Raw genomic sequence first — 13,461 nt, forward strand, 5'->3', positions numbered from 1 at the left:
TTTAAATAGCCAACTCAGAGCAGCCTGCGCCTGACATAGGACAAGACAATGGGCAGCCATTCTCCACATAGGCTTCTGCCACCTTTTTGCTCAAGAGGTAATGAATGGTCATCATGTGTGGTCACTGTCACAGTCACTGGCCACATCGACGGCACACCGCGTCTGCTGACTGCTTCCTGCCCGCTGGGCACTGCTCTGGGTGCTGCAGTCTAAGAGTTCTAAAGGGCCCCCAGACCAGCTCCTCCCATGTCAGCATCTAGTTCAACTTGCCAATGCACCCTGAGGGCTGGGGGTTGGGGGACTTCGGGCAGGTTTTTATCAGCACCCTGCGGGGCCCAGGGTGCTGTAGGTTACACAGAGCGAGCAGAAGGACTGGCTGCTGCTCACCAGGTCTGCTCAGCCCAATGCCAGTGGAAAGTCACTTGAAACAGGAAAGCCCATGGGCTGGGCCAGGGTCCCCACTCCAGGCTTGACAGATGGGGATGGTCTGGGAGAGGAGGGGGCAGGCTTTCTAAGTGCGGAGCTGGGAACAAAGGCTCAGGAGGCAGAGGGCACACGGGCATTTCAGGCTGGAAGGAGCCGGCTGGGACACAAAAGGTATTCAGTCCTTCCATTCTGCCACTGCTCGATGAAGCCAAAGGGCAGGCCGTGGGGGGTGCCGAGGCAGCTGCTTCTGTGTTTCGGGAACTGCACATCATTTTGGGGCCCAATTACCCCATCTAAGGCTGCCAGAGTGACGATCTGACTGTGCAAGGCAAGAGTGCACCCTGAGGGCTGGGGGTCTGGGGACTTCGGGCAGGTCCCTTTAATCCTGTCTCAGGCAGCTGGCCCTGACCCTGGGGGGCACGGGGCTCTGAGCTCAGGGCCCACCAGTTTCTAAACATCTGTCCTCTGCCCCAGAGGGGCAGGCGCTTCACCTCCAGGAGGACTTCACCTCCAACTCCGGCCAGCGGGCTGCATTTCCAGAGTGAAGGCCCATGGGGGGAACCCGGGAGGCAGGCGGGGGGGGGGGGTCCACACTCGGCAACACAACGCCAGGTCTGCCTGCTGTCTCACTGGCAGCCCACGAGCTGTGCAGACTCACAGAGCCTGAAAACACCCGTGTCCAACCAGGAGTGGCCGCTCGCCATGACGACCCCCCGGGGCAGCACTCAAGTCAGCGAGGAGACGGACGCTTCGAAAGCAGCCCATGTTTCTCTCACCTGCCAAACGTGGGGCCGACTGACTCTCTGTATTTTTATTGCTGTTGAATCTGGTGGAGGAAAGAAAGCCATGGGGGTGGGTGCATAACCTGAAGCCACACACCAGGTCCTACTTCCACCGTAGGCTTTTTGTTTGAGAAGCAAGTCTGCATTTTATTTCCTCCCACTTAAAAACATCTTTTAAAAAATATTTTTGTGTGTGTGATGCTGGGGATCACCTGGAGCTTGTGCATGCTGGACAAGGGTGCTACCACAGAGCTGCACCCCTAGTCCCCAAGCATCTTGATGTCTGGCTTACGTGTCTCAGAAGCCAACAAAGGGGTAACCTGGGGGGGCTCCTTTATGTAAATTTATTCTTCTGCTTCACTGTCTTTGCAAAAATGGGGGAAATGCTGTGATGCTTAATCACAGAACAGACCCACTTTCCTCCTGCAATCAGAGGACCCAAGCCTGGCTCTGTGCTGGTGTGACGACATCCTGGCTGCAACTTGCAAAGCTCCATCTGTTTTGCTGCAAAGTGTCACAAAGTTGATCCAAGGTTAGGCCCGTTTCAAACCTGTATTCCTCAGTCAGTTTTCAAATACTTACCTTTATTTGCTCACATAACCCTAATGACCACATCAATTGTGCACACACACACACACTCATCAGACAGTTAATTTTGTTGGTTGTATTATTTTCTGCCTGTTAGCCCTGCCATTCTACTCAGAGCTCCTCTGCAGGAGCACCCGGCCGGTGCTGATGGGAGAAGAGCCTGGTACTGAGGGGAGCACTGCCCGGTGCTGACAGGAGCACTGCCCGGTGCTGAGGGGAGCGCCGGCAGCCTCACACGCCTGGCTCCCACATCTTCCCGGAGCCCAAGGCTCGATGGAGAGTCACACCAGGAATGAGCCGTGGAGCAGAGGGACCACCCCAGAGCTGCTGCAGGGAGCAAGGCAGGTCCTCAGACACCGCTGGGACCTGAGGCCCACAGATGGCCCCACCCAGCGCCCAGGAGGTCATGGCCTGCTCTCCTCCACCGCCTGCCTTAGCCCCGCCCAAACTTCCTTCTCTCCTCTTGAACAGAAGCCTCAGGCTCGGGAACACTTCTCCCCACCCTCCTCCCACTGTTCTGACCTCCACCTGCTCCAAGGCCCCTGCCTGGCCACCCTGGGTTCCCAGGCATCACCTGGCCTCTGTCACACAAATGTGGGCTGGTCTTACGTAAGGCCAGGTTCAACCAGACCCTGTTGGTTAAATGTGTCCTTTCGTCATCACCCTAGGGACACGTACGAAGACCCGCATGGTGTGACTGTGTGCCACCGGAGACATGAAAAATCGTGCTCTATGTGTGCAATATGAGTGCCAAGGCATTCTGCTGTCAAGTATAACAGATTAGAATAAAAAAATAGGAATTTTTAAAAAAGACCATGTAAACGAAGGGCAAAATGGTGACAGATTGGGAAAGAGAAAAAAAGTAAAAATAAACATTGATTAAAAAAAAAAAAAAGTGCTCCTTTGCTCCACTTCTGGGCTCTGCAGTCCTGAGGGCCCTAGGCGGTCTGGGATCTGAGACCTCCACCCGCAGGGGCAACCCACCTGAGCAGGGTCCCGGGCAGAAACAGCCCTGTGCAGCTGCCTGCTGGCTGGGAGGAGAGCAGCTCCCAGAGCTGAGGGCTGAGGGAAATGCTAACCCTAAGGCCTTCAGCCGGCGCCTCCTGCCTGGGAGGAGCGTTGCCAAGGCACAGGGCCCTCCCCTGCTGGAGCTACCGCAGGGTCCTCCTCCTCTGGGCCTTTGTGAGCTTCTCCGCAGACACCTGGAAGTGCTTCCCGGTTCCACGGTGCCTCGACTCTCAGGGGCTGCCCTCCTCTGGCCGGGGCTCCTCACCCTTCCACCTGCGTGTCCCACCTCCTCTCCTGCCCACACGTGTCGGGGTCCAGAGCAGGGCCGGGCTGTTGCCAGAAGGCTGCTGTGACCCACAGTGGACCCCCATGATAGCACACCTTCTCCTGCCCCTGGGCCAAGGAGAGGCTTGCTGCCCTACAGGGGGCCCGAGCTCCCTGGCCCAAGGAGCGGGCAGCTGCTCCAGACACCAGTGAGTTCCCGGCTGCAGCTGCCTGCACGAGGCTGTCCCCTGCAGGAGATTCGGGCCCTTGGCACTGCACCCCACACGGGAAGCTCTTCACCTGGGGGAGTTTGCTGGCCCTGGACAAAGGCACCCAAGGAGCCCCAGCTTGGCCAGGCTCCTGGCCCTGGGGAAGGCCCAACAGGGGCAGCTGTAGGAGGCACCCAAGAGCCAGAGCCACGCCTGGGTTCAGTATGCTCCTGGGCCCTGTTCCCCCTCAGGACCCTTCCCCACCTGCCCAGCATCTGTTTTTAAGCCCATTTCACCCACTTTCCTCATCCTTTTGCTCCCCCTCCCACCCTGCTGCACTCCAGGCAGCTGGGCCCTCAGGACCCACACCGTCAGGAATCTCTGGGCACTCTGGCCGTGGACCCTCACCTTGGCTTGCCCTTGGATGGGGCTGAGGTAGATCCTGCAGATAACAGGAGGGACTGACTTCCAGGAGCTATGTCACGTAGGACACAAATCTGAGAGGGATTTGCCCACAGCCAATTGCAGGACACTCACTCGCATGGGCCTTCTCTAACCACCACACAGAAAAAGCCTAGGATTCTGCAAGAGTCTACGGGTGAATCAGCCCAGTGGAGGGTCAGCTGGGGGTGGAGGGTCAGCTGCAGGTGGAGGGTCAGCTGGGGGTGGAGGGTCAGCTGGGGGTGGAGGGTCAGACTGGGTGGAAGGTCATCCTGAGATGGGTCAGCTTAGGTGGAAAGTCAGCCTAGGTGGAAGATCAGCCTGGGTGGAGGGTCAGTTTGGATGAAGGGTCAATCTAGGTGGAGGGTCAATCTGGATGGATGGTCAGTCTGGGTGGAGGGTCAATCTAGGTGGAGGGTCAGTCTGGATGGAGGGTCAGTCTGGGTGGAGGGTCAGTCTGTGTGGAGGGTCAGTCTGGGTGGAGGGTCAGTCTGGGTGGAGAGTCAGTCTGGGTGGAGGGTCAGTCTGGGTGGAGGGTCAATCTGGGTGGAGGGTCAGTCTGGGTGGAGGGTCAGTCTGGGTGGGGGGTCAGTCTGGATGGGGGGTCAGTCTGGGTGGAGGGTCAGTCTGGACAGAGGGTCAGCCCAGATGGAGGATCAGTCAGGTGGAGGGTCAGCCCAGGTGAGGGTCAGCCTGGTGGAAGGGCAGCCTGAGGTGGGCCAGCCTAGGGGCAGGTCTCCCCTGCTCTCCAGCGTGCACTTCCTTTGCATCTCACTGTGGAGGCTTCTCCCCCTGCATCAGGGCCTGGGGAGAGGGAGCCCCACCTGCACAGAACAGGCAGGAACCAGCCCTGGAAGGGAGGCGGCCAGGAGTCCGGCACGAGGTGCGCCAAGCCCGGCCCTGGATCTGCCACAGGAAAGACATTTATGAAGAGAAAAGCACAGCAACGGGAGGCAGTCAGAGATGGTGGGAGGAGGTCTGCTGAGGTCCCCGCGGGCCCCAGGAGAGGAGGCCCCAGGAGTGGAAGCCCCAGGGAACACCGTAGACAGCAACATTTTCCGCGTACCACACTGTCCTCAGCTCCATGGCCCAGTAGGGTCCTCCCCAGGAGGCCACTCGTGGGCCCTGTACAACTGCAGGGTCCCTGGACTGCAGTTACGGTTCTCCTGTGGCTCTGCAGGATGTCTACACCGTGGCCACCTAGTACCTGGCCGATGCTCCTGCCCATAGCCTGCCTTTCATCCATGGATGTTCTGCTCACCACTGCTCTGCCCTGAGGCCAGCCCAGCATCCAGGAGCTGGTCCCACAGTGGTCCCCCCCCACTGGCGACCCAGGCCACTTGCTATGCTTCTCCTAGCCATATCCAACTTCCTCATCTCCAAGAAACCATACAGAGAGGAGCCAGATCCCAGTCTCACGGGGCCTCACATCAAAGGCGGAGTCAGTGTGGAGCACCGTGCATGCCCCACAACCTGGTGCTCCTTGAGGCCACAGCTCTCTGCTCCCTTGGGAAGCAGGTGGCCGCCAGGAGAAACGTGGTGACCTCAGTGGGTTTGCAGTGGTTGAGGGTAGTGGGCCGCTGAAGGGCAGAACCCTAGAGGGCCTGCAGGGTGGCCTGCTGATCAGCTGCTGTCCACTTGGCAAGAGGGCAGTGTGGAGTGCCACCCCATTGCCTTTCCCTAGGTGCCACCCACACTGCTGGGCTTGGTGCTGACCTCACACCTCTTCCTGTGAGCACCGAGCCCCTCCCACCCCTGGGCCACTGGCGAGCCAAGGGAGGTGGCTGGGGATGTGGCCTCCCATGAAGGAGAGGCTCTTCCCTGAAGGAGCAGCCCAGGAATCATGCTTTAAGAAACACCCAGCTCTGCTAATCAACCACGAAAACACAGTCACCACAGTGAGCATCACAGGGGCAGAAGCACTGTGTCCAGGCCTCAGGTTGGAGAGTGTTAGGCGCTCCAGCCTCTCGTTTCCAAACCCCTCACGGAGTGGGCTGACTTCACGGTTCCTGTCTGTTCCCAGGAGGGGCCTGCTGCACTGGGCAGGCAACCTGCTTTCCTGCGTGCTTCAGTATTTCCTGAGCAGTCGCTCCAGACCTCAGTGATCTCACTCCCGGGAGTTTTCTGAAGAACGCAGGAGCTGTGCTGCATGGCCAGATGCAAAACATGACCACATACTATACTCGAGTGTTTAGGGTCACAGGAGGAATGTACTACAGTGAACACCTTCCAGGGCCCTGCTCTGGCTACAGTCAGAAGGCACTAGGAGATTCACCTGAGCTTACAGAAACCCTCTGACCCTTTGAAGCTGAACATGTGAGCAAACACAGACAGATTCTTTGGATGTTGGGGACAAAATTGCTTCTTTCCCCTCAGCAAGGCCAGAGCTGGCAACTGTTCCTTGCCCAGTCACATTACTGCCTCAAAAGGCATGGAATTCGCACCAACTAAGCAATGACTTAGCATTTACTGGATTTGCAGCGTGGCCCAGGAACATTTCAGGGCAGCATGGGCCTGGGAAGAGCAGAAAGAGCTTCCCTCCAGGACCTGGCACTCCTGAGGGGACAAGACTCACTCTTGCAAACCACCAGTATTGGGAAAGAGGAGCAAACTCTGCCTGCAGACCATCTGCTAGCTGTGCAAAGGTGGAACTAGAAAAAATTCCCACTCTCAGGCCTGACTACGTTGAAATAAAAGGAAAGTCCTTTAATAAAGGACTAGGGCACCTTCCCCTTTCAAAGCAGGAGAGATTTCGCTTCTTGAATATTTGCCAAAAATAAATACCTATATTATTTCAACCTGAAAGTGTAAAGTAAAGCCAGGACAACTGCTCGAAGACACAGGGCTGACTGAAACAGAAAAGGCTTCTGAGAAACTTGTGGTGGGGTCCAGGGAACCTTGGAAAAGCTCACTGTTTCTCATCCTATGCTCTTGCCTTCTCTGTGACTAGTGATCTCACCAACTGGGGGAGATTAAGCTCACCTAGAAAAAGGAGGGCCTCTTAACCCACAGAGCACATGCTCCCTGTGACCTGTTCTGGCCTGAGAGAACTCCACTCCCCGCGGCACAGGTGCTCACCTGGTGCATCTGGACCTGGCCCATCAGCACTGGCCCAAGAGCGTCCCAAGCAGCAGCCACCTTGCACACTGTCGTCACATTCATAATCACTTGCTAATGGGAGCGGCGGCAACCAAGACGCGCACTTAGTGCCTGTTTACAGGCGGTCCCTGTAGCCCAGCGCGGGCTCTCCTCTGGGTTTGGTTCCAAAGGCTTCCAAATACACAAGGAAACCTGCTGGGTATTGTGAAATGAACCATCAAAAGAGAACTTGCTGAAGATTCTGCAGGAGTCTCTGCCCTCGTGTCGGGGAGGGAGAGTGGGCAGGCAGAATACTAAACTTGCTGCTCAGAGATGATCAAAGCCTCAAAGAAATGGATGCAGCATTCAAAGAGACTCAGAGAGGAAAGGAGAGGATGTCTTCTAATCACCTAACAACTTATTTTTGGCACAGTTTTTACCCAATCACCTTCCATAGAAATAGGACACCGACATGGAGGAGGTGCATGAGGGCTGGCCCCACCAGGCAGTCCCCGGTGCCCACAGCATACCCGTGAGGCTGTGCATATGTGCACCTAGACGCAGGCATGGCACGCCGACGTGAAAAAAACAGAAATAAATGAGATTTGCTTTTTAGATAATGAAGTATAAGTTTAATGCAAACACATCATATTCAACTCATTTAGAAGAAGAAAAAAACAGTTACTAAAACATGGGGAGGAAGTTTGGTGGAAGAATCCCAGTGAAAAATATCCTTTAAAATACATTTCAGTTATCCTGAAGTCAATATGCCAATTTTTAAAAATATGAGCAAATTAAACTTTGCCAGATTAACTGATGGGATTGGTAGTTTGGAAAAGCATCAAAAGTGAGAGTCTACCAAAGGGACGGAAAAAGATCTGGTTTCCAATAAGAACGTCACCCACCGAACACACGTAAGCCGAGAGCTCTGTCAGGCCTGACTCTGGGCAGGGTCCCCTCTGGAGCAGGAGGGAAACGCACAGATGTTTGACTGAGAATCGAACAGCTCAAGCCAGGGACTGCCCTGGAGCCGTGCTGAGGAGAACCAGATGATGTCTCAGGGCCCTCACACTCCACAGCCACCCAGAGCCCCCACCCCATGCACACAGGGCAGACCACCCATGCTGTGGCACAGGGGCCCGGGGGACAGATGCTTTCCCAGGGTCACGGGGCCCCAGCTCCTGGTGTGAACGCTCAGTGACACTGGACTCTCCTACTGGCTCCAAGGGAGGAGTGGCGCCACCAGAATTCCCCAGTGCTGCCCTAGAACACCACCCGGGCTCCTCCAGAGCCTCACCATGGTCCCTTGCCCTGGCATCCTGCCCTGCCAGGTCGCCACCTCTGGCCTGACTCACAACACTCTGTTTTGGAAACTGTAGAAGAACAGCATCCTGCCTCCTACCCCACTGTCCAACGCCCCAGGGACCAGTCAGGGAGTCACCAGGTCTGTCTGAAGTCTCACGTTGGTCCCAGAACCAGCCAACCCAGACATTTGGTGACTCTAAAGTAATACACCATGCAACAGGCTCCTTCCCTGAAGTTTACTGTTTTATGTTTGTAATATATTAAAAAAAGACTTTTCAGAATATTTTTAATGTTGAGGAGCATCTCAATGGCAGGTATGGTCATCCCAGAGAGATGTGTACACATCAGTGAATTCACATCTGCTCCGCCCGCCCACGTGGCTACTCAACCTGTGACCATGTCCACCGAGGCCTCCCTAGCTCCTGACACAAAGCTGACCCGCAATCCCCATCCTCTAGGAGGACACAGCCCTGGTAGCCCAGCGCTGGGCAGCCTCCCACGACATGGCCCTCTGTGGGAGCAGCCCGCTCACTACGGGAGCTCTGACAGGCGCTTGTTTTCAGAGCCAAGCCAACAGAAAATCTTAACCATCATTTCATTTCCAAACTTTCCCAGATCATATTTTCAAAGGGAATGTTTTCTCCCTGTCTTTTCTCCTTTTTATTAATCTGGATTGAAGAAAAGCACACATTTAATTTATTGTCTGGATTACAGATTCTTATTAAACAAACCAGAGCTCATTATAAAATCAATATCAACTTAACCACCATGCCCCCAGGAGGGACACAAAAAGGTCACTCTAAGAAATTCAAACAATTTTCCTGCTGGAAGGGCATGATTTTAATTACAGATACTATTAATTAGAGCTGTCATTGGGAAGTTTTTTTTTCTGTTAATTATCACACACTCATTCCTAAGTATGCGTTTCAACCTGCATCTTTGTAAAAATCGGTCATTTCGGCATGCAAGTCCAACCTTTCCATTCTATCAATATTTTATATTTGAATTTCAAAGTCTATCAAAGGATGCCATGCTTTCTAGAAATCCACGCCTGTGTGATCTCCATCTCACACGTGGCGCAGGACCAGTGTGATGATTTATTTATGTCCTGACAGACGTGGCCTCAAGACCTAGCACCCACATTGATGGTCCTGCTCAAGAGAATTTCTGGGTAAATTCTTACTAGTTTATGTGACATTTTTTTCAGGCTGCTTCTTCAAACGTGGTTTTCCTTTGGCTTTGAAGCAGAGCTACACCCTGCCTGAAATACCATCCTCAATACTTTTGAAGTTGCCATTCCTTTACGAGAAAGAGATGGTCCTGACCAGACGTGTGACCCCTCCAGGAAACCAGAGGCGTTCTCCACTCAATGACGAGGCTGAGGGTTTGAAATGGGAGGAAGAGCTATCTCCTGGTCTCTCTTAAGCACAGAGGCTTTATAAATCCACTCCAGCTCCTGACATGGGGCAGGCAGGGCAGTCCAGAGAGCTAGGACCAGCCAGCTCAGGCCAGCCTGTGGGCATACTCCTGGGCACACAGGCACTTCCTGGGAAGAGCCCAAGAGTCCGCCTGGGCAACTCTGACCTGTAACATGGGCCTTACATCACAAGAGCCACAAGTTATTGACAAGACAGTGCATGTCATGGTCATGTGACTGCAGAGGACCAAAGGTCCAGTCCAATGGAAAGGGTCTTACAGAGAGTGCTCACTGAACTCTGAAAACAGAGTGCAAATGAATTATTTTATTTTCCCAAACATGAATATGTACTTGGATTTAAATGACATTTTTATAGTAAAGAAATCAAATGCCTTGATTCGTATATATTCTAGGATTGATTACTATTAAAACTGAAGTCGTATTTTCATTAAAGAATGTCATTAAACATGAAATGTATGCCACGTAACCCCCCAAATTCTTGGATTCTGTTCCTGCCGGTCGAGTCTGGTCCTGCCCGCCCACTGCTGGCTCCAGGTGTGTCCGCCCTAGCACAGAGCTGCCCCTGCCAAAGGGGAACAGAGGCTAAGCCCCATTTGTCAGCATTAGAGTTCACTTCATCTGAATAATAGCAAAGGGTGGCATCAGATCAGGTCAAAGGATCTTTCCTCATAAGACCCAAGGAAGTCGATGATTTAAGAGCCATCTTCAAACATCTACACAACCAATTCATCTTGCGAGTCTGGCATGTTTCATTAATAGTGGCCAAACTAAGAAAGATAACAGATAATACATAATTCATGGATTGTACTTTTCCACATTTCTAATTAGTAACCCACTTTCAGTGCTAACAGAGAGACCCAAGAACAGTGTAAGATTAATATAAAGCCATAAAACTGTGGTTGCAAGGTATTTACATGAATGCTAATGAGAAGCTTCAGACTGTCCTCAAGAAGGAATCCAAACTCTGAACAAGTGAACAAGAGCTAGGAATCTGGAGGCACCAGAGACGAGCCAAAAGTCCGCCTGTTCAGTTGATAAGTTCCACAGAACGTTTAAAAAGGAGTCTCTTTTTACCTGGTAGGCGGCGGTGGCATCTGCACCCGGGTCACCCCCCAGTCCTGACAGCTTCTCCTTCAGCTTTCCGCGGGAGCTGTGGCGGAGGCAGTAGATGAGGCTGGAAGCCAGGAGCACCCCCATGATGCAGGCGACAGAGAGGAAGGTCAGCAGGATGAACTTGGTCGAGTCTTCCTGCTGTCCCTGATGAGGCAGAAGCGTGAGTCTGCTTTTCTGTGTGACAAGGAGAGAGGGACCTGTCAGTACTGTGCATGACCTGCTAGCAGACCAGCCTCTGTCTGCAATTGCGATGAGCCAAGCCCCACTTGAGACACAGCACTGGCTACCCCAGCAAGAGGGCTGTGCAGGGGCACCTGGGGCCAGCGACACCCGCACCTGCAGTGTGCTCAGGACAAGAGAGCACATCCTCTCCTCCCTCTTACTTCACCATGTGAGGTGTCTGGCAGCTATTTTGCTTCCTTAGGTACATGAAGTGTGCATGGCTCCTGTACCAGGGGCAGCCGTTCTCCCAGGCAGGTTCAGCAAGTGCTGGAGAACCCAGCGCCTGCCTGGGCTTCCTCCTCCTCTCCTCCCTCCTTAACTCAAGGAGGCTCTGCATCGGGATGTGGCCCCATTAGCCTCCGATGGCAGTCACTAGTCCCCTCCACCCACCGGGTCAGGATCACTGGCATCTGCTGGCCTCGGCTGAGGCCCTAAGAGTGGATGGGAACGGGTGGTCTGCTCCAGCCGTGAGAAAGTTAAGGCCTCTGGACCCCTCTGGAGTCTCCTCGTCTCACGAAGGGGTGCAAAACATAAGGAAATTCTTTTGTTGCATGTCACTGGTTTCCACGGGCAAAGAGCCGCACGGTGCCCCTCATTAGCTTCATTAGAAGGTGTATTAGCGACAATTAAAAACACCGCAGGAAAATGGAAGGGCCGCGGGCAAATCGCCCACGACTCCCGGCCAACAACCCCCCACAATTACTGGGAAATGAATGGAAAAGCACGCCCCTGCCTCAGTCCTGGTTGCTACAAGATGAGAACAATTAGCGAACTCCTTTCCACCACCTAATTTCGCGTGGTAACAAAATGGATTTTTCCCCATGAATGCCTGGCCGGCCTATTCATTATCTCTCTTCTATTAGTAATTTTCTGCTCCGCATTCAGCCTCCCAACTCTCCATTTCCTCCTGTCTCCGAGTGTACACAGTGCCTCTTATGTCAGGCCGGGCCCATTTTTATCTTGTAATCATAAAGGCCACCAAAGCAATTATCGCCGGTCTTGACTGGAAAAGCTGGTCATTAATTAGCCTCCTTTTGCCTTCGGTGCGCGGATTAGCGGGCGCCGGGACTGAGTTAATGGAAACGCGGGTTAAATGAGAAAAGACGCCCGGATTTTCCTGCCTGGATGCGCGGCCCGGGAGGACGGCGAGGTCCGTAGCGGCGGGAGTGGACTGCGGGAGGGGCCCGAGGGCGCGGGGACCCCGCGGGAACGAGGCGCGCCGCGCACTGGGGCCGCGCGGAGGGCGCCGAGCCCCCTCCCCTCCCCTCCCCTCCCCTCCCGCCCGCGCCCGGGCTCACTGCCCCGGCGGGAAGGAGCCCCCAGGGCCCCCGCCCCGCCCCAGGCAGCGCAGCCCCCGCCCCGCCGCGCGCCAGCCACCCAACCAGCCCGAGGGGCCCGGCGCGCGCGCACGGGGGAGCGGGGAGCGGGGCTCGCGCTCTCCCGCGGGCCGGGGTCTCCGCGGCCCCGCGAGTCCACCCTTCGCGCGGTTCGATGACGGTCGTCGCGAGGGGCTCCCGCCACCACTCGAGCCCTCCCTGGCCAGTCAACTGGGGTCCCGCGGGACGGGGGACGCGCCTCGACTCCGGCCAGGTCCGCTCTGTCCCTCGCAGCCTGAGTCCCCCCCTCGAGCCGGGACGGGGGCCGGCGCCCGCCGCAGGGCTCGCGGCGGCCTCCTAGGCTGGGAAGGCCCGCGCGTGAGTGTGCTACCCACAGCCTGCTCCGGGGCCGGGAGGCGCCTCGCCCGGCAGACTCCGTTGGGACAACAAAGCAGCCCTATCGCGGGTGGAGGCGGTCCCCGCGCCTGGCCCGCTCGACGGCCACCGAAAGTACCTCTCCCCGCCTGGACGCAAGTGACGGGCGGTCCTCGCGCCCAGCGAGGCGCAGCGTCCGGGTCGGACTCCCGCCCAGACGTCAGAAAACCCGCCCGTCCACGTGGCCCTCCGCGCCCAGGAACAGGGACTTCCCGAATCTTCCAGCGGGCGACAAGAAGTACACACGCAGTGACCGGCCAGACTCCAAGTGGAACGGCAGTGCCACGGCACGTGGCGGACGCGTTAGTACCCTAGCGACCCGAGGCCCCACTAGCGCCTCGCAGAGCCGGGAACCCGCCTGGGCGGCGGGCACCCGGACACCGCCCGCAGCGAGTCAGGGCACTCACGCTGCCGGGTTGTCCTCGACCAGTGAGAGGCAGCGAACGCGCAGGAGCTTCCAGAGGAGACAAGTGGCGATGCCCAGGCCAACCGCTCGGGCCAGGAGGGCCCGCAGGAGGGGAAATCACTGGGGACCTCCCCAGGCTCTTCCCAGGGAGCCCGCGCTCAGTCCACACAGGAAGAAGAATGGGGGGCCTGCCCCACTGCCCCTCACTCAGCTCACCGGGATTTACTCAAAGGTCAAAGAAAAATGTCAAGGAGAGAGGCTGCCCAGAGTTTGCGGTCCTTCCTCCCTGGGCCCCAGCTGGGTCCCGGGTGCCCTCAGAGAAGGGAAGGGGGGACCCCCATACCCTTGAGTCCGGTCACTCCAGCTCCCTTCTGCTCGGGCCTGAGCCCCTAAGAAGAGGCTGTGGTCCCCAGGCTGGACGCAGGCGCCC

General features: G+C 56.0%; 1 protein-coding gene across 8 annotated transcripts in view; it reads right to left on the reverse strand.

Annotated features, from left to right (window-relative positions):
* Positions 1-13,461, reverse strand: part of Ptprn2 (protein tyrosine phosphatase receptor type N2) — an 875,713-nt gene that overhangs the window by 73,794 nt on the left and 788,458 nt on the right. For all 8 annotated transcript variants that reach the window (XM_078040940.1, XM_078040938.1, XM_078040939.1 and 5 more), the window contains one exon: positions 10,614-10,826. In XM_078040940.1, the coding sequence (XP_077897066.1) occupies positions 10,614-10,826 (213 nt within the window). The remainder of the gene's footprint in view (positions 1-10,613; positions 10,827-13,461) is intronic.

Source organism: Ictidomys tridecemlineatus, chromosome 2 (genome assembly GCF_052094955.1).
Source record: "Ictidomys tridecemlineatus isolate mIctTri1 chromosome 2, mIctTri1.hap1, whole genome shotgun sequence".
NCBI classification, from domain to species: Eukaryota; Metazoa; Chordata; class Mammalia; order Rodentia; family Sciuridae; genus Ictidomys; species Ictidomys tridecemlineatus.